General features: G+C 61.2%; 1 protein-coding gene across 3 annotated transcripts; it reads left to right on the top strand.

Annotated features, from left to right (window-relative positions):
- Window positions 1–4945: 4945 nt before the first annotated feature.
- ASIC1 (acid sensing ion channel subunit 1) lies at window positions 4946–23415 on the top strand. Of its 3 annotated transcripts, none has more exons than XM_039705873.1 (12): window positions 4946–5078; window positions 5669–6063; window positions 6893–7088; window positions 19230–19380; window positions 19840–19967; window positions 20112–20262; window positions 20341–20397; window positions 20479–20632; window positions 20712–20803; window positions 21061–21140; window positions 21234–21338; window positions 21503–23415. In XM_039705873.1, the coding sequence occupies exons 2-12, from the start codon at window positions 5699–5701 to the stop codon at window positions 21605–21607; spliced, it is 1584 nt and encodes a 527-aa protein (XP_039561807.1). In that variant the 5' UTR covers window positions 4946–5078; window positions 5669–5698; the 3' UTR covers window positions 21608–23415. The 3 variants fall into 3 exon arrangements, with proteins under 3 accessions (XP_039561807.1, XP_039561806.1, XP_039561805.1); XM_039705872.1 differs by lacking the exon at window positions 4946–5078 and adding an exon at window positions 5126–5262; XM_039705871.1 differs by lacking the exons at window positions 4946–5078; window positions 5669–6063; window positions 6893–7088 and adding an exon at window positions 17708–18508.
- Window positions 23416–25327: the final 1912 nt, after the last annotated feature.

The raw sequence follows: 25327 nt of genomic DNA, 5'->3' as shown, positions 1-25327 counted from the left end.
AAGGTGGAATTTGTGCACAGGGGAAGTGTTTCAGGACAGTGGTTGAGCAGGAGCCAGTGGTTTTGCATTGCCTCATGCTAATTGCTCGAGCTAATGAAGCCACACACCCATCTTGGTGATTTTCCACAGGGTTTCCATCCGCCTTTGGTTTTTAAGGTGCTGTCCACAATTCCGGAAAGATGCGGCTGATTGATTCTGGGATGGAACAAGAGCAGAAACAACCCTGAAAGGGCTTCAAAAAACACACTCAGCCCCAAAGCAGGTGAGGGGCACCCAGATGCAAGGGTGACGAGCGGCAGGAGGAGGAATTCCCAACTATCCAGCCCCAGGCGTGCAGTGTTGGTGCAACACAGACACAGCGCTGTGGCTCTTGCTGAGGCTGCTGGTGAGGAGGTGTTCCTGCCCTCCCACAGGATACCATCCCCAGGGAGTTTGCTGCCTGGCTCTTGGGGATGGTTCCAGCTGCCAAAACCCCAGGAGAGTCCAAAGCCACCTTCCCCATGGCTCCGTGCCTCCGCCCTGCACTGCAAGGTGCACGGTTGTTAAGCAGTTCAACCTCCTTTTCATCCCGAGTGCAGCTCTGAAGGTTTAAATAGAAAGATATCAAAATAAAAGATAATTGTTGAGAAAGATGAATAGGGGGAGAAAAAAACCCCATCAGCACGGAGCAACTCTTGTCTAATTTCTCACCCACGCAGAGCACAGCGATATTAGTGCCTTCAACTCTGGTTCGTAAAAGCTTTCATGGCTTTATTACCAGCTCCCCGAACAGCTTGTCCTTTTAATAAGCCAAGGCCTCCAGATAGCAGATCTGCCCATGGGAGATCCCATCAGGACGTGCTTAATCCAGGCAGAAATAGCACAAAGCATCATCACACTCACCTGACTGAGGAAGCCCTTGTCTGAGGCAGGAAAAGGTTAAAACCCACCCCAAAAAGCAGGGGGAGAGAGGAGGGAGGGAGAGCTGGACCTCCTGTGTGGTGGAGGAACCACTGCTGCTGCTGGGTGTCCTCGCCTTCTCCATCAGCCCTGCTCTCCACAGCCGCTGGCATTGGCGATGGAGGCCTTTAATTATCCAAACTGCTGCCCCTCACAAAATTAAATGCTGCTGAGGATGACTCAGTGTTTAATGGACTGGCTGCTCCTCACGCCGCGAGAGCCAAGCGGGTGCAAGCGAGAGCACGGCACAACACGGCATAAATCACCCGGAGACACCGCTCACGGGGCCCGCTGACCCAGCCGCCTGGAGCAGCCTCTGCTGGGCTGAAACACTGCTGCTTTCACTCAGGATAACCCGGGGGAACTCCCGGGAGCTGCAAATCTGGGCGTTGCAGCTCGACCCTCCAGCCAGGCTGGCTGCGACCCTTGCCCAGCTACCACCACGTGGATGCGCTTGATTGGGGAATCCCACGGATTCTCCAGGCTGCCTGTGCTGGCTTCTCTGCTCCCAGGATTTACATGGGGTGGTTTCCTTTGGAAAGGTCTCAGCAATGGTCAGATGTGGTTTAGAAGGCAAACAGGTGCCAGAGGATGTGACACAAAGCTTGTCTCTGCCTTTGCACCACGCTCGGGCCAGCCCAAGCCAGCATGGCAAGAAGCAGCTCTGTTAATAGCCTCGTTAGTCTCACCAAGATGCTGAGGCTTTGGCTTCCAGCAGATAATTAACAATGTGCTCATGAATTAGGAAACCCTGGACCTCTACCAGGATCTCTGTGGAGGCTCGTGGTTCAGAGCTGGAGCAAGGCAATGCCTCGAGGAGCAGCCCAAAGCAAAGAGCACGGCCAGCAGGGACTGGCAGGGGCCTTCTTTGCCCATCTTTAATGGCAGCACCAGCTTGTCTCCAGGTACCCAACACCTGGAGCTGGCAAACAGGAAAAATTTCTCCCTGGAAAATGTTGTCAAGCCCTGGCACAGGCTGTCCTGGGCAGCGGTGGAGGCACCATTCCTGGAGGGATTTAAGACACGGAGATGTGGTGCTTGAGGACAGCGTGGTGGCCTTGGCAGTGCTGGGGCAGCAGTCAGAGGATGATCTCGGAAGTCTTTCCCATTTAAAGGATTCTGTGTGAATGCAAGAGTCCCTAATGCTGGAGCTGCCCCACCCATCCTACCAAGGCCCCACGGTGCCTCATTTGAGTACAATTTACTGTCCCTAATGATGCTGATGCTTATTTCCCCAAGCTAGGAAGTATTTGGCCCCAAAATGGGCTCCTGGAAGCAATTTCAGGCAGTCTGTAATGCTGGAGCTGATGGAAGCAATTTGCAACCCATTAGCAGAGATCGGCTGTGAAGATATTTTACACATCACTCAGTCCAGGTTTGAGCGGGGATGGAATTTTCCCCCCTCTCCTTTGGAATTTTTGTCCCGGATGGGGTGAACACCTGAGCGCTGCCCCTGCAGCCCCAGCTTTGCCTCGTGCCAGTGGTGATTTCTGAATTAAATCCCTTAAATACACAAATACAGTCCTGGAGTGCAGGGCCAGGCACCCCCACAGCCTCATGCTCCAGGAAGGGACACAGCAGTGCCAGCACCTGCAGCACCCCCGGGACTAATTGATCATTATTAATTAATTTCCCTCCTAGACAGCAGCGATGCAAGTAAAGAAGCAATTTTCAAGCCAGGGCTGCCTCCATGGAGGGAGCAAAAGCACAGCACAAGCCCAAAAAAGCATGGAAAGGCATCACTTAGCCATCCTTGCCCTGGGGATGCTCTTCCAAGAAGCAGGATGGGAGCTGCTTTCCGTAACTGGGTGTGTGTGGTGGAGCAGGGACAAGCTCTGCTGGGAAGGTGAGAAAAGAGCCCCAGGCCTTGAGGTTATCCCTTGGCCCGAGGTGTTCCCAAGACACATCTGGGATCCTGCCTGTCTGCTGGAGCCTGTGCTGGGAGCCTCAGCTCTGCAGCACCTTCCCTTAATTACTTTTTTCATTCTAATTAGATCTGAGGGCAGGCTGAGAAGAGCCCTGGCTGCTGAATCCAAGCTCTGAACACCCATTTTTAACAGGAGGACTCCACCACAGCCCCACCACCCCTGACTAACCCACCCCTTGTGGCCTTTGTGTCTTGCAGTTGTCACCTGGGGCTGTTCCCTCCTCACCCATCCCACAGCCCTCGGCTGGTTCCTGTCTCTCCCAGCAGGAATTAACACAACCCTCACGTGGCTTCCCCAAAAAACAACACGGAAACGCTCCCAGTCCCCACGCTCCACTCGATTCCAAGGATGCAGCTGCATTCTCCCTGGACGAGGGCCAGCAGTGAGGAAGTTTCCTCTGGCCGCTCTCCTCCTCCCTGGCTCCTGTAGAAAATGGGTTTGGGGCCCCAACAGCTTCCATGAGACCCCCGGGAAAGGTTCTCCATCCTGGGGAAGCAGCAGAGCCTCTTCCCTGGGGTTTCTTGTGCACTGGAAATCAAGGACTCCCAAGAACGTCCATGTGCTCACCTGCTCCAGCCTGAGACCTCCTCCCTCCCTGCCGGGGATTTACTGTCAATAAAACCACTGCAGAGAGCGACTTCTCATCCGGAAGAAGAGAAGGAGGAGGGGGGAACAACCACTCTCTGAATGTCCTTCTGCCTTACCCCAGCAGCACATCCTTCTCCAGGCTGCCATCAGGACGCTGGTGGAGGGACAGCCACCAAGCAGGCAGGGCTGTGCCAAGTGGGAATGCTAATGCTGCTCTCCCGGCCTCGCAGCCACGTTCCCAAGCTGGGCAGGGGTGTCCCTGAGCCCTGCAAGGGGGGCACTGGCTCGGGGGGTGTCCCTGTCCCCCTGCTCTGCTGCTGCCAGGGCCCGCTGTAAAACCCAGCTGGGGCAGGGCAGAGGATGCTCCAGAAAAGGACCAAAGCAAGTGTGGGATTTTGGGGACAGGGTACGTGTGCCTCACCCTGCTGCACCCCTGAGCGCCCACGCTCCCGTTTGTGTGGGTCAGGTGGGGACACCGTGCTGGGAAGGCACCTCTGGGCAGGGACACAGCCTGTGCCAACCCGGGGGTCTGGCCGTCCCTTTCCAACACCACACTTGTGAAGGACATTGAGGAATCCTTTTCCATTTGACTGCAGCCACCTTACTGGGAGCAGTGGGCGGGCTCCTGCTGCAGCCTCCGCACCCCGAGCCGCTGCCGGGGGGGCTCAGCTCGGGGGGCCAGGGCACCCCACTCCCGGGGGCGGCCCCGGCTGCAGCTGGAGGCATGGGGGAGCTGGGCACTGCTGAGCTCCGGGCAGGAGCAGAGCCCCCAGTGCCGCCTGCCCCGGGAGCTGCCCGGGGACAGCGCAGAAGGACGGGGCTGCGAGAGGGGCGGCGTGTCCTGAGCGAGGCAGGGCCCAGCAGGGTCAGTCCCTGTCACCGTGACAGGCGTGACAGGCACCGGCCGCAGGCAGCAGAGCCGGGCTGCACGGGGTGAGCCCGGGTGGACATTCCTGTGCCCCATGGCCAGAAAAGGGCTGGAAGCCACCGGTGCCCCCAAAAGGACCGAGCCCGGGGTGTCCCAGCATCACCCCCCCGGCGCTGGGGCCGCCACGGGTGAATCCTGAAGGGCGGGGAGGAGGCGGCAAGGCAGAGAGGGGGCCGGGGGCGGGATGGGGCCGGGGGTCGGGCGGAGCGGGGAGCGAGGAGCCGGAGCATCCCTGGAAGGCGCTGGGGGATGGGAGCGGCACACGCACACGCACACACACATTACCCACATGCACACGGCAGCAGCACCAACAGCCCCTGCCAGCGCCTGCAATCGCTGGAGCGCCGCTCCTGCGCCTCTCCCTCCTCCTCCTCCTCCTCCTTCTCCTCCTCCTCCTCCTCGCTGCCCACCGGCCTGCGGCACCCCTCACCCCTCCGCGGCCTCCGGCCCCACCAGCGCTCAGACAATGACTTCATGCGGATTATGCATCTGAAGAAATCACCAGCTCCCAGATAGCCACAGGGGGAGGTATCCATGTGTTTGGCAGGGAAGCAGCCTCCTGCTCGCCTTCCTTCTCCTCCTCTTATCTCCTCGCACACGGCAGCTGCCTCCTCTCCAGCGATGGTCGCCTGCGGTCCCCCCGCGCGGCGCTGAGCGAGGCCCCGGCGCATCCCCGCTCCCACGCTTGCACCAAGGTACCAGCGGGGCTATTTTTATTCCCCCCCCTTCTTTTCCGGTTCACCCGCCGCTGCCGGGCTCGGTGCCCCAGCACCCTCGGTGCCTGCACATCTCCCGCTCGCTGCCGTGCTCGCAGCCCCGGCTCCCGCGGCGCAGCGGCAGCCCCGCCAGCCCAGCTCCAGCCGCCGGCCCTGATCCCAGGTTTGCATCCTTGATTCCTTCATCTGCTTGTCGATGCGACAGTGCCATTTGTGGGAGGTGGAGGGGGAGCGGGGCAGGTGGGAGGGGGGGATAAGGTGATGGAGGGGGGGTGGGCACAGCACCCCAGTCCTGCCGTGGGATGGGGAGGGCAGGGAGGAGGTGGGAGGGGGGGGAAATGCAAGAGGCTGCATCCAAATCAATGTATTTATATGTATATATGTATATATATATAATCATGTCTATGTGTGTATATATATATATATATATGTAGGCTTGGGGGCAAGAGCAGGGCACAGCAAAGCATCTGCCCCTGCCAGGCGCTGCCGGGCGCATCCCTGCCCGGGGCTGCCGTGGGCTGGGCACCCACAGCACCCACGAGGCACCCACAGGGCTCCCTTCTCGGCAGAGTGGCCGCCCCGGGGTGCTGGCACTGACCATGATGGACCTGAAAGTGGACGAGGAGGAGGTGGACAGCGGGCAGCCGGTGAGCATCCAGGCCTTCGCCAGCAGCTCCACCCTGCACGGGCTCTCGCACATCTTCTCGTACGAGCGGCTGTCGCTGAAGCGCGTGGTCTGGGCTCTTTGCTTCCTGGGCTCGCTGGCCCTGCTCGCCCTCGTCTGCACCAACCGCATCCAGTACTACTTCCTGTACCCCCACGTCACCAAGCTGGACGAGGTGGCGGCCACCAGGCTCACCTTCCCCGCCGTCACCTTCTGCAACCTCAACGAGTTCCGCTTCAGCCGAGTGACCAAGAATGACCTGTACCACGCCGGCGAGCTCCTGGCCTTGCTCAATAACAGGTGGGTGCTGGTGCCTCGAGGTGGCCCCAGGTGACATCTCAGTCAGTCTGGATGCAGCCAAGAGCCACCAGGTCCTGCTGGTGCTCCTGGGCTCCCACACTGGGCTGTCCCAGACGGCTCCAGCGCACACAGCTCCCCTCCCCAGCGTGCAGCACATGCAGCAAGGCCTGGGCCACCCCCTGGCTTCCTGTGGGGCTGATCCAGCACCCCTGGCTCCAGTGCCATGGCTGGGTGCCATCCCATGCAGCGAGGCCAGGGGTGCCAGCAGGTGAAGCCACTGACCCACACCCCAGCAAGGTGCCATTCCTTGGGCTGTGGAAGCCCCTCACCCGTGGCTGTGGTGGCTCCTTGGTGCTGCCAAGCCGCTGTCAAGAGCCTGGTGCACTCCCTGCCCATGCCAGTGCCGAGGGGCTTCACTGCTGTCCCCACTCCTGCCCCAGGGAGGGGTTTCCAGCATGACAGCAGGGCTGAGACCCAGCCCGTTCAGCCCATGTCACAGCAAGGCCACCACCTCACCAGGATGCCACCAAAGGCACAGGGCAGGTGGCTGGGTGGCCTCAACCAGGGCTGGTGCTGCTGGACCAGCAGTGGGACAAGAGGGATGGGTTTGGAAGGTGGCCACAGCCCAGCTTCTCCTCATCCTTCCTTGTGCCATCTTTCGTGTGCCTCTGGGCCCCTTTGTGCTGTTGGATGCTCTGGAAATGCCACGTGCAAGGTGGGGCTGTGCTGAGCCCATGCCGGGGTCGCTCCTGGGAACCCCAAGTGGCCTTTGCCAGTGGGAGCAGCCACCACAGCCAGGCCTGAGCCTGTCCCTGCTCTTTCCCCCAAGATACGAGATCCCAGACATCCAGACAGCCGATGAGAAGCAGCTGGAAATCCTGCAGGACAAGGCCAACTTCCGAAACTTCAAGCCCAAACCTTTCAACATGCTGGAGTTTTACGACCGGGCTGGCCACGACATCAGGGAGATGCTGCTGTCCTGCTTCTTCCGTGGGGAGCAGTGCACCCCTGAAGACTTCAAAGTGGTGAGTGACCTGTGGGCCCTGCCCAGTGCCACCTTCCCCCCATGCAAGGAGGGTGTTTGCCCACCTGTAGCTGCTCCTGCCTCCTCCCAGCTCGGAAAGGACGGGCAGCACCGTCACTAAGGGGGTGCCGCTGGGTTTTGGAGGTGCAGGTTGTCCCCAGGAGCACGTGTGGCTCCGTACAGCTCCGTGGGCTGCTCCCACGTGGGCACAGCTCCCCGGGATCACTTGGGCTCTGCAGAGCAGGGTTGTGCCGGGCTGGAAGCTGCCATGGTGAGGAGGCTCCAGTGGAGAAGCAGGGAGAGCACGGATGGCCGTATCCCTTGGGAACACAGGTCCCAGTGGCTCCATGCTGAGCCCTGCCATGGAGGTTGTTCTTGTGCTGGTGGATCCAGCACACAATAAAGCCTTTATCCCTGCTCTCCCATCCAGCTGGGAGTGGAACAGTGCCGGCTATTCGGGTGCTGCCTAATCAATTCGGCAGCCGCGGCGGCTGCTCCCGAGCAGCTCCGGCCTGGAGCCCGTGTCCCTGTGCTGTCCGGGGTCCCCATCCTGGTCACCAGCCCAGGGCTGTCCCCTCATGCCCCACGCTGAGGGGGGTGTATGCGGAGCCCAGGTCCCAGCGCAGTTCGGGTGATTTTAATCATCGGCATTAAATTCCCGTCATGGGCTCTTTCCACGAGCAGGTGTCTGTTGTCAGCCATCAGGCGTTTTATTTGTTAAATGGAGGCACGTTGCAGCCCGGAGGGGGCTGGATCCCCTCCAGCAGGGCCAGCTCCAGCCCGTGCCCGGTTCCGATGCTGCCTCTTGCCAGGGCACGGTCGCGTTTTCTGCGCCCAACCATCCTCAGGGACCTCAATCCCTGCTCCCTCCCTCATCTCTTGGGTTCCAAATCCCTGTGTTCTGCATCCCCTTCAACCGGCAAAAGCCAAACAGACTCGCAGCTGGTTTGTTATTCCTGCCTGGATTATTCCTTGCGAGCAGGTTGGGATGATTTAATGGATTTGATTAGAGGAAGCTGGCTCCGCTGCATCTGTGTTGCTCTTTGGGATCTGGCACAGGGAGGTCTGTGTGTGGTGGGGCTGGGATGGGGTTCTGGCACTCTCAGAAGCTTGTAGAGGATTGTCTCAGCAGCAAATTCCTGCTGCCTTGCTGGTCCTGCACGGGCTGAGCTGGGCTCGGTGCTGCTCTGGGCCTGGTGGCCCTGGCCGGGCTGGGGGTGCTGGGGACCAGCAGCTGGGGTGGCACCATCAGCCCACGCTGCCCCGGTGGGGCCCGACCTGCCCTCACCAGGGCTGGGTCCCCTCTGCACTCCGGGAAGCCCCTTCAGTGTCCAGGGACCCTTCTGCACCCAGGGCTGGCCCCGTTCTCTCACAGATCCAGAGGGATCTGCCAGGGGGAATTTGGGGGCTGCCCAGACCCCACAGCCTGGGGCAGATGGGGACAGCCAGGGGGGTGATGGGGACAGACTGGAGGTCAGTGGGGACAGACTGGAGGGCACTGGGGGCAGCCTGGAGGGCACTGGGGGCAGCCGGGGGTCCCGGGGCTGGCCGGGGGTCCCGGGGCTGGCCAGGGGTGATGCTGGTGGCCAGCACAGGAGCAGTGGCAGCGCCGGGGCCCGACACACTGCAGTGCCACCTTATCTGTCCCCGGCAGAAGGGAGGGCTCGGGGCGGCCTCGGCGAATGCAAATGAGGGGCTCCGGAGCCGAAATACCTGGGGTGACACGAGGCACAGGAGGAGCCGCCTCCTGCCGGGGCCCCCCCGCCCACTGCCAGGCTGGGGGAGCAGCGGCACCGGAGCAGAGACCCCCCCGTGCTGGGGGCACTGCCCGTGTGCCCCCCAAAGCACCCACCCCGAGCAGCCCGGGGGCTGGTGTCACCCCCAGGGCAGCTCACAGCATCACCTGCAGCCAGGACAGGTCCCCTGATACAGGGGGCTGGTGCTGGGTGCTGTGGAGAAGCCCATCCTGGGGTGATTTGAGCTCTTCCCACCTCCTCCTTCATCCTACATCATCAGCGGCCACATCGGGGGTCCTGGCATTGTTCGTCCCCCCCCAAGCTGTGTGCAGGGTACAGGGACACCCCAGTGGAGCTGAGCAGGCTCAGACTCATCCCAAAGTGCAGAGTGAACCCTCTAAAAAGACCAGGGGGGACCGTTGGCCCAGCCCAGCTCTGCCCAGGCTCCTCAGAGCCCCTCCAGCACCAGGGCAGTGCTTGGTGCCCACCAGAGCTCCCCCCTGCAGCAGCTGGGACAGGGACAGGGATGCACAGGGAGGTGCCTTGATCTCCTCCCCAAAATCCTGGCATGACCTCAAAGCTTGAGCCTTGACCCTGCTCGGGACATGGCCCTGAGGGACACGGGCTGAGGTGTCCCCGTCCCCAGAGCCTCACACAGGGGTGGGACAGGCAGGGGGGCTTGCCGTCGCTGTCGCCCCGTTTCAGGGCACGCTCCCTGGCACCCTCATTAGCACACGGATCAATGTTTCCCTCTTCCTGCTTCATTATTTATGAGCTGGAGTCCTCCCTCCCCTGCGGGAGCTCTCGGCCCCCCTCCCCCGGCTCCCTGCTCGCTCTTCCTCCCCTCACCCGAGGTTCCCCCGGGGCCTCGCACATCCCCAGCGCCTCTCCCAGCCAGGGAGAGCCCACGAGCCCTGTCTCTGGGCTCCAAATCCCAGGGAAAAAGGAGAAATGCAGAGGATGAGCTTCCTCTCCGCAGCCCAGGATGGGAATTGTGGCTGCAGGAAAGCTCGGGAAGGTGCCCCGTGCTTGGGCGGGCAGGAGTGGCTGTGCCCGGGGTGGCACAATGGGGATTTGCAGCTTTTCCTTCTCACACCCTGCGAACCCACCGCAGGGAGAGGCCCATCCCGAGCTCCCTGTCCTGCTCTGGGGCACGGTGGCTGAGCCCAGAGCCCTGGGCAGCGTGCATGGGACAGCCTGGATGAGCTGCAGAGGATTAAGACCTCTGGACCGTTTCCATGAGGCTCCAGGGCTGAGCTGGCACTAGGCAGAATTGAGTTTGACGTGGAGATCATGCCGCTGCCTTTTGCATTGAATTCTGCATCCTCTGCCCTGGAAGCACCGGGTGCACAGAGCCAGAGCCAGAGCGGGAGCGGGAAGGGGCTGCAGCAGTCCCAGCAAACCCCAGCCACACTCCTCCTCTCCTCCTTCCTCCCATCTCCGGGGCAGAGCAGGAGCTCCCGTGATGGAGAACAGATCCTGCTCCCCACTGCTCCTGCTGGGCCTCCCCACCCTCCTCCTGGCCCCACTGCGCCTTGGTGAACCCCAGCAGACACCTCCAGCTCCTGCTGCACCCCTCAGACTCTGCTCAACCCCAGTGTGTGCCCCTCTGCCCCCCCAAAACCTCTCTGCACCCCTGGGCTCCCTGCTCGGCCCACCTCGCTGCAGCTGGCAGTGTTGGAGCCCCGGGAACATGGTAAAATGAAAAAAACTGCTGAAAAAAACCCCTTGTGTGGGTCAAGCCTGCCCTGTCGGTGGGCTCTGGGCTGTCCTGCACCCCCGTGGGGTCTCGGAGGGGTGGGCACAGCAGGGCACGCTCGGGGGTGCTCAGCCGGGGGTGCCGCTGCCCCCCTGCTCCCCCTGGCTCTCAGCCCCGCGGGATCCAGCCCCGGCCCCTTGCAGGGACCCCCATGCAGCCCCCCGCGGCAGTCACAAGGCCGGAGCCCCGCGGCGAGCGGAGCTCCCCCGCCGCGCAGCGTTAGTGGATAATCACGGAGCCGGAGTGAGAAGCATCTCCAGCACAGCTGGAGAGACCGGGCGCGGGAATTACTGATACCCAGACATTTCCTGGAGCTTTTGACAGTTAATAAACAAACCGCATGGGTCCATCTGGCTCTGGAAAAACAACTTGGGGACAGCGCGTGGGCACCAGGCACGGCCAGCGGCCCCAGACAGTCCCGTGCTGGTTTGGGGCTGGTTCCCAGCAGCATTCCGAGCCCCAGCAGATCCCACCTCGGCCCCCGGTGCACTTACAAATTCTGTAAGACATTCGAGTGATTTATGCAAATCACTTTTTAAAGCAGCACGCAGGCTCCTAAATAACTTATAAGAGTTGGAAACTGCTGGCACGTATCCGTTGTTTCTGAGCACTGATTCACCTCGGGCATCCCGGCGGTGTCCCCAGGGGCCCGGCTGAGCATCCTCACCTGGATCATCGGCAAACTCCGCCCGGGCTCTTCCCCACACCGGCCTCTCTCCGCGGCCGAACCGCAGCAGGGTTTGACCCCCGAGGCTGCCCCGTTTTCCAGACGAATGAAGCAAAAGCAGCGGGACACGGGCGAGATAATCGGAGGTGACGGAGCAGAGGAGCCGCCACGCGCGGGACCGCAGCCGTTTGCTGGTGGTGACTCGGCTCTCCCGGGAAGTGCAGCGGGTCGGGAGTGCCCCAGCTCTGTTGTCTGCTCGGCAGCTCGGAGATTTTTCCCGTATCACTGTATTTTGCTCAAAGCAAATCATCCGGAAAGCAGCCGTGAGCTGTTTCGCCCTCGGGCACGGAGCAGAGACACTCAGGCGTTGCTCCTCAGCTGCCTCCTTGTCCCAGCTTCACCCAAGCATTCCCAGACCTGGTCAGGCAGAACGGGGGAGCCCTGGGCTGTGCCTTTGCTCACCCCACACTGACACGAAGCTGGATGGGAACCCTCGTGGGAAGCTGGCTGCTCTTTGCTCTCCCTTTGCGGCAGGACGGGGACAGCACGGCCCCGGCGCTGTGGGACCGGCTCCAGTGAGCCCAGCAGGACTGAGCTTGGCCAAGATGGGGCAGAAGAGGATCAGGAACAAGAGGGATGAGAACAGCGAGAGGCACCACGTGCCTGCACCCCACAGCCACTCCATTAGAGCTGTGAATGGCAGCGCATCCAGCACCTGAACCTCAGCACTCTGGAAAATGTTGGGATTAGAGGAGGAGGACTTGTGGGATCAGGGTCAGGCTCAGCTGGTGTCATTTAGTCCCTGGCTCTGCCCAGGGGCCGTGCCCAGCCCCAGCAGCTCCCCCTGCACACCCGGAGGGGTCACACACCCCCAAAGCTCTGCACACACCCGGAGCGGTCACACGCACAAAAAGCACCTTGCACATGTGGAGATGTCACACCCCAAAGCACTTTGCACACCCGGAGGTGTCACACACAGCCAGAGGCACCACACACACCCAGAGGTGTCGCGCCAAGAGCTCCGAGCATCTCAGCTTCAGCTCTGGCCAATCCCATTCCTCTTGCAATGCCTTTGCACATAAAGACTCATTAACAAATGAATTATTAATGATTATTAATAAGCTGTAATGGCATCTGTGGCTGCTGGAGGAGATGAGGAGGCTTTCGAGTGGTATCTGACCGCAATGGAGGTGAGGATTTCACGGCTGAGGACAGGGCACGTGTGTCCCAAGGGATCCACAGGCTGGAAGCACAGCCTGGACAGCACCAGCAGATGAGGGGCTCCAAGATGTTCCTCTCAGCCTCCCTTTGGTGTTTTTCCCAGCCCCGGGCTGGGCAATAGCCAGGTGCTCTCTGAGGGTGCCAAAGGACCTGCCCAGGACCCTCCTGGTGCCATTTTCCCTCTCTCCCTGGTATCAAGTGGGGAGAAGCCAGGCTGGAGGGGTCAGATCCCCCGAGCCTCTGGAGCCACAGATCTCCACAGGGAGACCAGGAAATTAACTGTCTCGTGGCCTTTTTTCCTCAGTTTAATTTCTCTGGCTGTTTAGAGCCACCTGTGTTTTATCGCCTGTGGAGCTTGGCCGGGGCTCCCGAGGCAGCGCTGCAATTCCTGCTCCAGCCAGGGTTCAAGGAGCTCCTCACTGGCTCTTATTTATTTATACAGCCCTGACACTTGGATATTATAACCAATTATTTGTTTTTTTGGAGGGTTTTTTCTGTGTGGAGTGTTTGGTGTGTTTGCATCCAGGCTCTCAGCCCAAGGACGGAGCTGGGGCAGGGTGTTCCCACGCACTCTGTGATTTTTCAGGGATTTTAAACCCCTGCTCTCCTGGCAGGGACAGGGACACCCTTCCAGAGCCACCACATGCCAGGGCTGTGTGACTGCTCTGCTTGGATTAGATTAGATTTGAAAAGCGTGATACGTGCGGAGCCGGAGCGAGCGAGCACAGCAAGGAAACCAGACCGGAACACCGTGGGCTCTTCCCCCCTCCAATAAAACCGCCGGCTCGAATCTGCCTGCATGAACTGGCTGAGCGATTGTGAAGGATGTCGGAAAAAATCGCAACCTGCTTACGGGTGATTCGCCATCGCCAGGAAACCCGGGAAGGCGCTGGGATCGGGGTCGGCGGGAATAATCCTGGATGCGCGGGAATTAGCGACACCTCGGCAGATCCTCCGGCTCCTGGCAGAGTCCCGGTGACCCCCGCACGGCACAGAGGGACACTGCCAGCGGGGAAATCACCGGGAAGCTCTCAGCGGTACAAACAGGTTCAATTATAGGAGCGTAAACAGATCCTGGGGAGGAGGATGCGGCGGCTGCGGAGCCGTCACGGCGGATCACAGCCGAGGCTCCAGGGACACGCTGGACTGCCCACGGAGCTGCGGGGGGGTCCTGGCCGAGCCCCCCCAAACCCCCGGCCAGCCTGGCTGCAGGTGGCCTCAGTGCCCGGGGCAGCAGCACCGGCACCCAGCAGGGCTGCCTGGGAAGAGCTTGCCCAGGAAAGCTTTGAAAGATTAATAGAGTTTAAATGGAAGCGTTTGGAGAGGAGATAAGGCTCATCTGATATGAAATCATATGGAACAACGGGATCCAGGGAGGCCCTGGCTCTATAATGAAGTCCACTTAGCACATTACTCACCGTAATGTGCTTTTTATTAAAGTCCTGTGCTGCAGGTGCTGAGTCTGCAGCCGGGAGCACGGGAATGGCACGGGCACCTGGAGTGCCGGACCTCGCCACCACAAGCAGCCGGGATGCGGCGTGAAAAAGGCACCTTTGGCTTCCTGCTTGCCATCCCGTTTGATCCAGGGAAGCGACGCTGGCATCACCCAGCACCGTGGCATCGCCGGTGCCCGCGGCTGGGGCTGGTGGGCCTGCAGGGACGGGGTGGAGAGGAGGCGGAGGTGGGGAATAATACAGAGGGAAAAACTCCTTTTTTAATCATCAATTTTTCTGCATTAGAATGTGACATGCTAATCCACTGTGAAGCGTCTAATCTGGGGGATAAAGGGCCGGATAACACAAGCTGCGCCCGGCTTGGCTGGCGGAGCGAGCCGAGGCAAGGTGGCAGCATCTGATAAGGGGTGCAGGATTAGTCCCGGCACAGATCCCGCCTGCCCGGGCAATCCCACCTTGCTTGGCTGCCTCTGCTGTGTCTCTCGCCAGGGTCAGGGAGGGATGTGCAGCCCTGGAGCTGTCCCAGAGCGGCTCATCCCGCCCGGAGCGGCGGTGGCAGCGCTGCCGGTGCCTCCACCACCATCTTGGCAGCTCTGGGAGCTGCAAAGCACATCCCTGGGCCAAGACACGTGGAAAACCTCATTTTTCTCCCTTTGGATTCGCACACCCGGCTGCGTGGTGGGAGCAGGACAGCCCAGCCCTGGGGTCTCCATCTGCCCCACATGTCCACCCCCACGTGCTGCTTTGGCTGCCTCATCCCACCCCTCATCCCATCCCTTCCTAGCAGCCAGCTCCGACCTCCGGGCACCCCCAGGGATGACGTGGGCAGCTCAGCCCCGGCTCCGCCAGTCTTTGGCAGGGATGGGCAGTGCCCGTCACAAAACCGAGCGGGTCCAGCTCCCGGGGCGCTTTCGGCGACAGCCTCCCCGGGGCTCGGAGACCTGGGATAACAGAGCTTGCAATGTTGTTTTCTCCTCGCCTCCTCGGGGATTGGTTTATCTCTATGAATAACTCCATCCCGGCTTTGATCTCCTCTGCCATTAAAGCGTGACAGGCTGTGAAATGTGCTGTTGCTGCCGTCAAATCCCGCTCCCGCTTCCCCCCCGCCGCCTCCGTGCTCCCCCGCTCCGGGAAACCTCCTTTCCCAGGCCCGTCAGGAGCCGCAGAGCAGCGAGCGGGGCCGAACCGCCCCGGGACAGTGGCCAAACACGGTGCTGGAGGCAGGAAAAACCCATCTCCTCCTCCCATCCCACACCTCTCACCGGGGCGGGGAGGAGGGCACGGAGCATCCCCGGTCCCAGCGCCGCCTCGGGTGTGGCGGCATCACCCCAGCACCCGCCACGGGGGCTGATGTCACGGCTAATTATAGCATCCCCCGTCCCTCGCCCCCGCCAAAGCTTTACCTGAGAGAGGGTAAAAATAACTCGCGGCGAGGGAGGAGCTGGAACGAGCCCAAGGACTCCTCCAGCATCTCCAAAACTTGCACAAACCAGGGCGGCACCCCCCTGCCTGCAGCACACGGCCGCACTTTGTCCCCAATCCGGGGGTCAGGACGCGCTCCCCTTGGCGCTGGTGCCACCGCGCTCCAGGCTGCGGCTGTCCCCGGTCACCTTCACCCCGGCTCGGGTGTCGGCGCTGGGACAGGTGGCGGTAACCGGAGCCGGGCGCTGCTGCTGGGACCCAGCCCCGGCGCATCCCGCGAGGTGTTTAAGCCGAGCGAAGCAGGTTAATGGCCCCAGTCGATGATGGGATGTTTTCATTACAGCATCTTTCTCTCTCTCTCCCTGCTGCAATCGCTCCCAAGAAGACACATTAAACCTCCCCGCCCCTCTCTCGCACCACAGGGACTGCTTGATGGCCCCGCGCGGCACGGCTCACCTGTCCGAGCCGTGCCGGGGCTGAACAACCCCCTCAACCTGCAATTCCTAAATTCCGCTTCCCTTCTCCTCTCCCCTCCCCACAGCCATAGCACAGGAACCCAGTGTCAGAGCTGGGAGCAGCAGAAATCCCCCCAACCCCGGGCAGCTCCTGCCTGCTCCTCCCTGTCCTGAGCCTGTGTGGGACCAGCCCAGGGTGTTCCCAGGCTGCTCCCACAGGGCTGAGCCAGCCCAGCTCTTCCAAACCTCCTGCCAGGAGCAGCCCTGATGCTGTCACAGCCCTGCCCTGCAGCTGCAGCTCATCCCCACCAAAGGCACAGGGCAGCTGTGACCTGGCCCCCGTGTCCTGGTGGCTCCCAGGCACCCAATTCATCTTCCTGACTCTCTTGTCCAGGAAGAGTTTTCATCTCAGATTCTCTGGGATGCTCCCAAAAGGTGCAACCTTGATCTTGGCCTGATGAAATTTCATCCCATGGCTCTGGCGCTCGTCCCCAAGGTCATCCACGCTTTCTCCCAGGTCCCCAAGTGGCATCTGCCAGTGTCCCTCTTACACAAGGCCCCTGTTGAAGGGAATATTGAGTGTGGGGAGCCCCAGGATGGGACACCCCCCTGTCACATCTTGGATCACTGCCCCTGGCAGGGATCCCCAGCGCCTGTTCCACCAGCATCACCTGCCCAGGGATCTCAGATACTGTGCTGGTATCAGATCAGATTTTTACTGACTCCTGACCGATTTGTTCTCCCAGTTTGTGGTGTCCATGTGTGCTGGGTTGTGCTCAGGGACTGGGAACCCTGCAGGGTGCAGGGTTCAAGACACAGCAGCTGAACTGAGGGCTTGGGGTGAGCTGCTCCCAGCCAGGCACCAGCCCAAAGCTCCCATCCAGCCCCTGCACATCCAAATGCTGCCAGGTTTAGATTCTCCCCCGGTGCCGGGATGGGGCTGGAGATTGCTCTGTGGTCTCTGGATGCTTTTATGAAGTGCTGAGTACAGGAAATCAGCAAACCACGAGAAGGGGCTGCGCTGTGCAGAGCGGAGACGCCTGTGCTCCCGGCAGCTCCATCCCAGCATCCTGCACCAGAGCTGCTCCCTGGGAGCCTCAGCCCGCCTGGTCCAGCAGCACAAGGCCTGGATGCCATTCCTTGAGGGAAGAGGTGGCTCCCTGTGCCCCACTGGAATCCAAAACGTGAGGTGACGTGGCCAGCACTGACTGGGCTCTGCGGAAGAACTCATTGCCTGGACAGCACCCAAATCCTGCCAAGACCAGCCCTGCTCGGAGGAGGACAGACCTCACACCACCGGGAACGCTGGATTTGCTGGATTCTCACGTGCACATGCCGGTGCCCTGCGGCACGGGGGGATGAGCCTGCAGCGATGGGCACTGCCAGGGCAGGAGGAGCATCGCAGGAGCCTGAGGACGCCACAGCATCCTTCCCCCCACCTGGACCACCACTGAGCCAGGACAGTGTCACCAGCATTTTGGGAAAACCTCTGGCTCCAGCTGCCCTGGGGAGGAGCGCAGAGAGCCTGGCATACGGCGGCTCTGGAGACAGCCGGGGACCCAGCAGGGAGGGCAGGGCCTGGCTGGAGCAGCCGCTTGGGCTGCCAGGGCCAGACCACGCCAGGACGGAGGGCACGGCGTGGGGATGCAGCACTGGGGACCTGCACACAGCGTGTGCCCCCGGCCTGGCAGCCCCTCGGGCCCCCAGGCAGCACTGGCAGCTCCCACGGCGCCTCTGCAGCAGGTGATGTCTCTGCTCCGTCCTGGCAGCCGGAGCCGGCGGGTCCCGGGGGGCCCGGGGAGCCCGCGGAACCGCCCCTCGCTCCTCCTCCCCTCCTGCTCCTGAAATACCCTCCTCGCTCCGAGCATCCCTCTGCTCCTCTCCCTCACTCCCGCTCGCCTCACTCCTTTTCCCTTCTCCATTTCTCCTCCCTGAACTTGCCCCTTCCCCCTCCCCTGCTCTCCCCAGCCCCTCTCTGCTGAGGAACTGACTGAAGACCCCCAGGCTGGGGCAGGGCACGGGCCAGGACCACCACACCAGAGCCAGGACCTCCACACTGCAGCTGGGACCCCCAGGCTGGGCAATGCCTCTCCAGATATTCTGCACCATCTCCTTCTCCAGTGAGGAAGCGCCAGAAGACGCTGCAGCCACTGGGAAGGGAGAAGATGAAGCAGACGAGTTCCTATATGGGCAGGAGGAGGATGAAGAGGACGAGGAGGACACAGGGGCAACCACGGACTTCGTGGCCTTTGCCAGCAGCTGCACCCTGCACGGGCTGAGCCACATCTTCGTGGAAGGCAGCCTGGGCGCCCGGCAGGCGCTGTGGGCGCTGGCCTTCCTCCTCTCCCTCTCCGTCTTCCTCTACCAGGTGGCCGACCGCATCGCCTACTACCTGGAGTACCACCACGTCACGCTGCTCAGCGAGGAGGACAGCCCCGAGATGACCTTCCCCGCCGTCACCTTCTGCAACATCAACCGTGTGCGGCTCTCGCAGCTCAGCCGCGAGGACTTGCTCTACCTGGCCCCTCTGGTGGACTACGAGCCCGGCATGGAGCTGGGCTTCACCCCGGCCCAGCCCGGCCCCTGGGAGGAGGACGAGCCCCTCAATTTGTACGGGTTTTTTAACCGCACTTGCCACCAGCTGGAGGACATGCTGCTGAGCTGCAGCTACCGCGGGCAGCGCTGCGGCCCCAGGGACTTTGCGCCGGTGAGTAGCCCCAGGGTGGCCCGGCACAGGGAGCAGATCCAGGGCTGATCGGATCAGGCACGGCAGGTGATGCTGCCCTTGGAGCTTGCTCAGGGACAGGCTGATATTTCAGCCCCATCTGCCGGAGCTGGGGACGGCACTGGCTGTGGAGACGCTCTGGTGGGACATGGAGCGTATCCGCGGGGCTGTGCTTGCTGAGGAGGTGCCTGGCACCTCCATCCTGGTGCCATCAGGGTTTGTGGGGCACCATGTGGTGTGAGCCCACTGCCCTCACATGCCCCTTGCCCAGGCTGGCAGCAGCTCCGTGGTTTTGGGGCTGTGCCGGCTGCCGGAGGCGAGAGCTGGAATGGCCAAGGAGGGATGGGGGGTCCAGGATCCTGTCCAGCCCCATCCTCTGCAGGGATGGAGGAGGGCTTGGAGGAGGCGCCGGTGCAGGCATCAGGCTGAGTGCCACCACCCTGGGGAGCCACAGCTGCCGTGGGCTCTCTGGGGCTGTAAATCTGCAGTGCATCCTCTGAGCCCATCCCTGTGGGAACATCTCCTCCTCCACCAGGGCCAGGATGGGCAGTTCCAACACTGAGAGATCCCGTGGGTCAGGAGCCCAGGTCGGACCATGCCCAGGCTGGGATGGCTGAGTTTGGGGGCTGGGGATGCTCTCCTGGCTGCGTGCTGTGGCTGCACACAGAGGGGCCTCAGCCTCAGCGCTGTGTCCTCTCTGCAGGTCTTCACCCGCTATGGGAAGTGCTACACCTTCAACGCGGGGCAGGACGGGAAGCCCCGGCTCATCACCATGAAGGGGGGCACTGGCAACGGCTTGGAGATCATGCTGGACATCCAGCAGGACGAGTACCTGCCAGTGTGGGGGGAAACAGGTAACCCACTGCCCCAGCAGGCCCACTCAGTCACTGGCAGCTCCTGGGGTGCTGCCCAGCCCCTTCCCAGCTCCCCAGACCACAGATTCACATCCCTGGGCTCCCTTCTCTTCCCTCCTTCCATTTCTCATCACTTCTGGTCTTTTCTTTGCCTTTTCCTCCTTGTCTTTGCTCTTTGCCATGGCAACTCCCCATCGTTTAGACACGCAGCCATCACTTGTTTATAAATAGAGTCAAATACTTTCTCTGCCACATTCCTGGGCGTGGAGCAGGGGGGTAGGGGTGGAGGGGGCAAGGACATGGTGCAGGAAAGAGATGGACAGATGGATGGACACGTGGATGAATGACTTGGCCCAAGGGAAGCGTGGGAGGCAGGAGTTGTGGTCCCTCTCACAGCAGGCTCAGCACAGCCCCTTGGAGCAGGGACAGTGCTGTGCTCACCCCACTTCTCTGCCACAGATGAGACCTCATTCGAAGCCGGGATCAAGGTGCAGATCCACAGCCAGGACGAGCCCCCTCTGATCGACCAGTTGGGCTTCGGGGTGGCTCCCGGCTTCCAGACCTTTGTGTCCTGCCAGGAGCAGCGGGTAGGAACTGGGCAGGTGTGGGATGTCCTCCCCTCGCTGTGCCCCTGTCCCCACACTGCATGGAGGGGAGGACCCCATCCTGGGCTGTCTGTCCCTGAACTGCAGGGGGTTCTCTCCTCACTCCTGGCTTCTCTCCCCTTCCAGCTCATCTACCTGCCTCCTCCCTGGGGCGACTGCAAGGCCGTGGCGGGCGACTCGGAGTTCTACGACACCTACAGCATCACGGCGTGTCGGATCGACTGCGAGACCCGCTACCTGGTGGAGAACTGCAACTGCCGCATGGTGCACATGCCAGGTGAGCCCCGTGCCCGGCCCGGCCCGGCCCAGCCCCCGCTGTGGTCCCAGCTGCAACAGCTGCTCTGTGTCTCCCCAGGCGATGCCCCTTACTGCACCCCGGAGCAGTACAAGGAGTGCGCGGACCCCGCCTTAGGTGAGGCTGCCCGGCCCCGTGGGTGGGACGGGGCTGTGGTTGGGTTTCTCCATCTCGCCATCCCCCTCTCTCCCCGCACAGATTTCCTGGTGGAGAAGGACAATGAGTACTGCATCTGTGAGATGCCCTGCAACATGACCCGCTACGGCAAAGAGCTCTCCATGGTCAAGATCCCCAGCAAGGCCTCGGCCAAGTACCTGGCCAAGAAGTACAACAAGTCAGAGCAGTACATCGGGTAAGGCACCGTGGTGGTGGGGCAGGGTCTGCTCCCTCCACCCCAAACCTCAGCCTGATGCCACTTCTGTCCTGCACAGGGAGAACATCCTGGTGCTGGATATCTTCTTTGAAGCCCTGAACTACGAGACGATCGAGCAGAAGAAGGCGTACGAGGTGGCGGGTTTGCTGGGTGAGTGCTGGTGGCTGTGGGGAGCCCTGGGCAGTCCCCAGCCAGAGTCCCCCAGCGAGGCGGCCTTGTGCTGGCCCTGTCACCATGGCCTGTTCCCAAGGCACTGGGATGTGCCGACAGCACAGATGTGGAGCAGGGCACCCCACTGCCATGAGCGGGCACCAGCCACAGTGGTGACAAATTCTGCCCTTTCTCTGCTTCCTCTGCCACCTGACTCTGGACTCAGGCCACCCTGATGGTTTCCCTCTCCTCTGCAGGTGACATTGGAGGGCAGATGGGGCTGTTCATTGGGGCCAGCATCCTCACAGTGCTGGAGCTGTTTGACTACGCCTATGAGGTGAGTGTCTCCTCCATCCCAAGGCTGTGCCCGTGTGGGACGTGGGGAAGGGCCACCCATGAGCCCCACGGCGCTGAAACGTGGCTCTGGCAGGTGATAAAGCACCGGCTGTGCCGGCGGGGCAAGTGCCGCAAGAACCACAAGAGGAACAACACAGACAAGGGCGTCGCGCTGAGCATGGACGACGTGAAGCGCCACGTGAGTGTGGGGCACAGCACGGTCCCCTCCTGCCTGGCCCCTCCTGCAGCCTGGGGGGTGGGGAGTGCCGGTTTTGGGGAGCCCCTGGGAAAGGGGAGATGGCGCTGGGTCTCTGCAAGGACCTGGATGGAAGCAGCGGCCCCAACATCCCGTTTATCCTGCAGAATCCCTGTGAAAGCATACGGGGGCACCCAGCAGGCATGACGTACGCAGCCAACATCCTACCTCACCACCCGGCCCGGGGCACCTTTGAGGACTTCACCTGCTAACCGACGTCTGGATGTACAACCTGAGCTACCAAAGCCCTGCGAGAGCTGCCCTTCTCCCCGCCGGCGCCAGCGGAGAGACACATCTAGGGGGCCTTTGCTCCTCGGCACGGTGGGACACGGACAAGAGCGACGGCCTCGGATTTCGGGGCGGGCAGTGGGGTCGGGCATTGCCAGACCCCGGCGCAGCCCCCGCGGCGGCTGCTCTGCGCCTGCCCTGCTCCTTCAGAGACTCCAGGATGCTCCAGCCCGGCCGTCCCGCGGAGCGGGAGCGACACGCACAGTGGGCCAGGGCACGGGCCTGCCCCGGCTCCCCCTTGGCTCCCCTCGGCCTTTTTAACTAAAACCCAGAAGCCAAGAAGAAGCAGCCGTTCGGCCGCAGTCTCCATCCACAGCCCTGTCCGTCTGTCCTCCGTCGTCTCCATGCTCATCCTACTCCAACGCCTTGGCCGTGCCTGCTGGGCCCCCTGTGCCTGCTGGGGGCTCGTTGGGGAGCCCCCGGTGTGCCCGGCACAGGGCAGCAGGCTGGGAGTCCCCAGAGAGCTCCTCAGTGCCCCGGGACCGCAGCCCCGGCTCGCCCGGGCGCTCCCGGCACGAAGACGCGGCACCTCCACCTGTCCAGAACGTCTTCCTTGGCCCCTGCCCCGGGATCAGCCCCGGGAGCACCGGAGGGGGCTCGGCTGGGAGGTGCCACCTCGGCTCTGAGGACACTGGGCACTGTCCCTGCTGGGCTCTGGGCAGCCTGGCCAGCTCCAGCACGGCCCCATGGTCCCTCCCAAGGGAGCCCTGTGGCCCCACACCCAGCCATCCTGGGGGAGAAGGGCACAGGGAAACCCCGGGCCCCATTTCTCCCCTTGGCACCACCGTGGCCGGGCAGGCACCGGAGCCCCAACCCCCCCGGGGTTCACGGGGGGCTCTGGGGCTCCAGCCCTGCTGAGCCCCGACAGCCGCTGCCCCCGGGGCTTTGGGGTGTCTGTGGGGTCCCAGGGCCTCTGCTGCCCCTCCCTGGCACAGCCCTGCCCTGGCTGGGGTCCGTGGCCACCGGGCCACTGCCCCCCGAGCCTGTCGGTGCCCACCAGTCCCCTCTGGGGTCCCCATCTGGCCCCCCAGCCCGTCTCTCAGCCCCCAGGCCAGAGCCCTACCCGGGCCCAAGTGCTACTTATCTTTAAGAGCTTTTGCAATAAGTATTTTTAGTAATTTTTTTTTTTTTCTAAACTGCAGTTTTGATTTTTATTCTTGTCATTTTTATTCTTATTATTTGCTTCCTGACCAAAATTAGGAACTGGGGGTCAGTCCTTTGTATCCAGCGATCACCCAAAGACGACGGGTCGGCCACATCCATAAATTTTCTTATGGATTTCTCCTAATGTTTCATCACATTTCATTTATTTATTTTCTTTCCTTCTCTTTCCCATTCAAGCTTTTAAAGATGGGGCTGGGATTTGACCTTGAGGCTCACCTGTTGAAGAAAACGCTTTTTTGTTATGTCATCGGCATTTTATATTTCTTATATATAATATATATGACTATATATATATGTGTACATATATATATATATATCTATATGCATCATGCCAGTGTAGATACCCATCCAGTAGCATTTAGGCCTTGTTCTTGTGCCATTTTTTTTTCTGTTACTGATCTCTGAATGCCTTCAAGTGTATAAAGTGTGGAATTCTCTCCGGTATCTGTACTATGTACACACATTTTCATAGGAAGCACAATAAGATGACAGATGCATTGTACATCAATACCTGCTACTCTTAACAACGATGATATAAAGAATGATATAAATGATATAACTCCCCCACGCCGAGCCTTTCTCTCTCGCTGAGCTGCTGGAAATGCTCCCCTGAGGAGCAGGTGGGGACAGCCTCATCCTGGGATGGAGCCCAAAGGGAATGGGGAAAAAAAAGGGAAGGGGAAGGGGAGGAAAAAGATTTTATGAGCAGGGTGTGCCCTGGGTCAGAGCTGAGCCTCCCTTTCCTGGTGCCTCATCCAGCTCCAGCCTCGCTGCATTCCCAAGGAACTGCTCCCAAGGGACACAGGGCTGGAGGAGGGAGGGATTCCTGCTCCCCAGCAGGGAGAGGAGAATTAACACTCACAGAGCTGATAATCCCTGACAGCTCCAGCACCCCTGTGGTTTGGGAGCCATCTGAGTTCTGACAGGAGTCACCAGGTGGAATTTCACAACCCAAATATAACACACACCTTTTGTCCTAAAAAATTCCAGCTACGAAGAGCAATAGTAACAATAGAGCAGATCCAACAGTGGGCACCCAAAAAAAGCCCTCAGGATTCCATGGAGACTGAATAATAGGGAATGGGAGTGGGCAGGGAACGCTGAAATGCCAACGCACACCCACGCCCCCCCTCCTCCGGCCCCTTGGCTCCCTCCACGTCCCCTGGCTCCTGGAAATGGCAGAAATGCAGTTTTGCATCTCAACGAGAGCACTCTCACCCCTCTCTGGCGCTTCCCGGCCGGAGCTGGAGTTGCAAAGGCCAGGGGTGGGATTGGAAGGAGAACACCGGGCCAGGAGGGCGTTAATGAACCTGATTAATCACAGCCCAGCCGTGCCTGCTCCCTCCCGGCTGCTGGAGCTGTAATCCCCCCGCAGGACCTGCTGCTGGGCTGGGAGCAGGTCACCCCAGCCATCTGTCACAGCAGGGCTCTCCAGGGATTTCTCCGAGCCCCAGGGGCAGCACAGCCCTGCAATTCCCCAGGAACGCTGCCGGAGCCGGGCAGGGACCAGAGGGATGTGCAAAAGCTGCTCTTTGCAGGCACAAACCTCCATCGTGTGCATCGGGGCATGGCGGGGCTGCAGGAGTGGGCTGGGAACATCAGCCAGCTGGGGAAGCAGCTTCAGGCTGTGTGGGACTGGGGCCCTGTGCTCTGTTCAGGATCTGAAGGTGTTTGGGATCCAGGCAGCCTCACCCTGCTCGGGATCCAGGGAGCCTCACCCTGCTCGGGATCCAGGGAGCCTCAGCCTGCTCGGGATCCAGGCAGCCTCACCCTGCTCGGGATCCAGGGAGCCTCACCCTGCTCGGGATCCAGGCAGCCTCAGCCTGCCCGGGATCCAGGGAGCCTCACCCTGCCCAGGATCCAGGGAGCCTCACCCTGCCCGGGATCCAGGTAGCCTCAGCCCATGGAGACACCCAGAGATCCCGAGATTCCAGCAGCTCTGGTGGGCCAGAATTCCCAGTCCCCCCTCGCTGGCTGCCGGTGGCAACAGGCGCTGAGGGACAATGGCACAGCCCCGGGTGCTGCTGTCCTGCTGTCCTGCAGCCAGAGCCAGGCTGGCTGGGCACCAGAGTTTCCATGGAGCCACCAGCAGGTGCAGGGCAGGCATTTCCAAAGCTGTTCCACCAAACCCTGGGGGCAGGAGAAAGGAGGAAGGGCACAGTGAGGTCACCCCGAGCCTCTCCAGGCTGAATGACCCCAATTCTCCCAGGCTTTCCTCCCAGCAGAGCTGCTCCATGCCTCGGATCATCCTGGGCTCACTCCTCATCCTCCCTGTGCTGGGACCCCCAGGCTGGAGGCAGCGCTCATCAGATGATCATCGTTAATTGTTTAATGAATACTCGTGGTGTGACTGCGCATGTGGCTTTTTCCGTGGACTAATGCTGGCTGGGTTTGTGTCCCCCCTTCTCTCTGAGCACAGGAAACTGCTTCAGGGAGAAGGAACTTAATGTTAATACTTGCAGAAAGTGGCCTTTAACTGC

Source organism: Passer montanus, unplaced genomic scaffold (genome assembly GCF_014805655.1).
Source record: "Passer montanus isolate IOZ18808 unplaced genomic scaffold, ASM1480565v1 scaffold187, whole genome shotgun sequence".
Lineage (NCBI taxonomy): Eukaryota > Metazoa > Chordata > Aves > Passeriformes > Passeridae > Passer > Passer montanus.
The sequence above is the reverse complement of the archived record's forward strand: the minus strand, read 5'-3'. Positions and strand labels throughout refer to the sequence as shown.

What these genes read in the sequence shown, in the direction of transcription:
- ASIC1 (XM_039705871.1), top strand. Translation starts at nt 17,885, where the DNA reads ATGCCTCTCCAGATATTCTGCACCATCTCCTTCTCCAGTGAGGAAGCG. An exon ending in GCCCCAGGGACTTTGCGCCG is followed by an intron (nt 18,509 to 19,229) that starts GTGAGTAGCCCC and finishes TCCTCTCTGCAG; the next exon opens with GTCTTCACCCGCTATGGGAA. An exon ending in CCGCATGGTGCACATGCCAG is followed by an intron (nt 20,263 to 20,340) that starts GTGAGCCCCGTG and finishes GTGTCTCCCCAG; the next exon opens with GCGATGCCCCTTACTGCACC.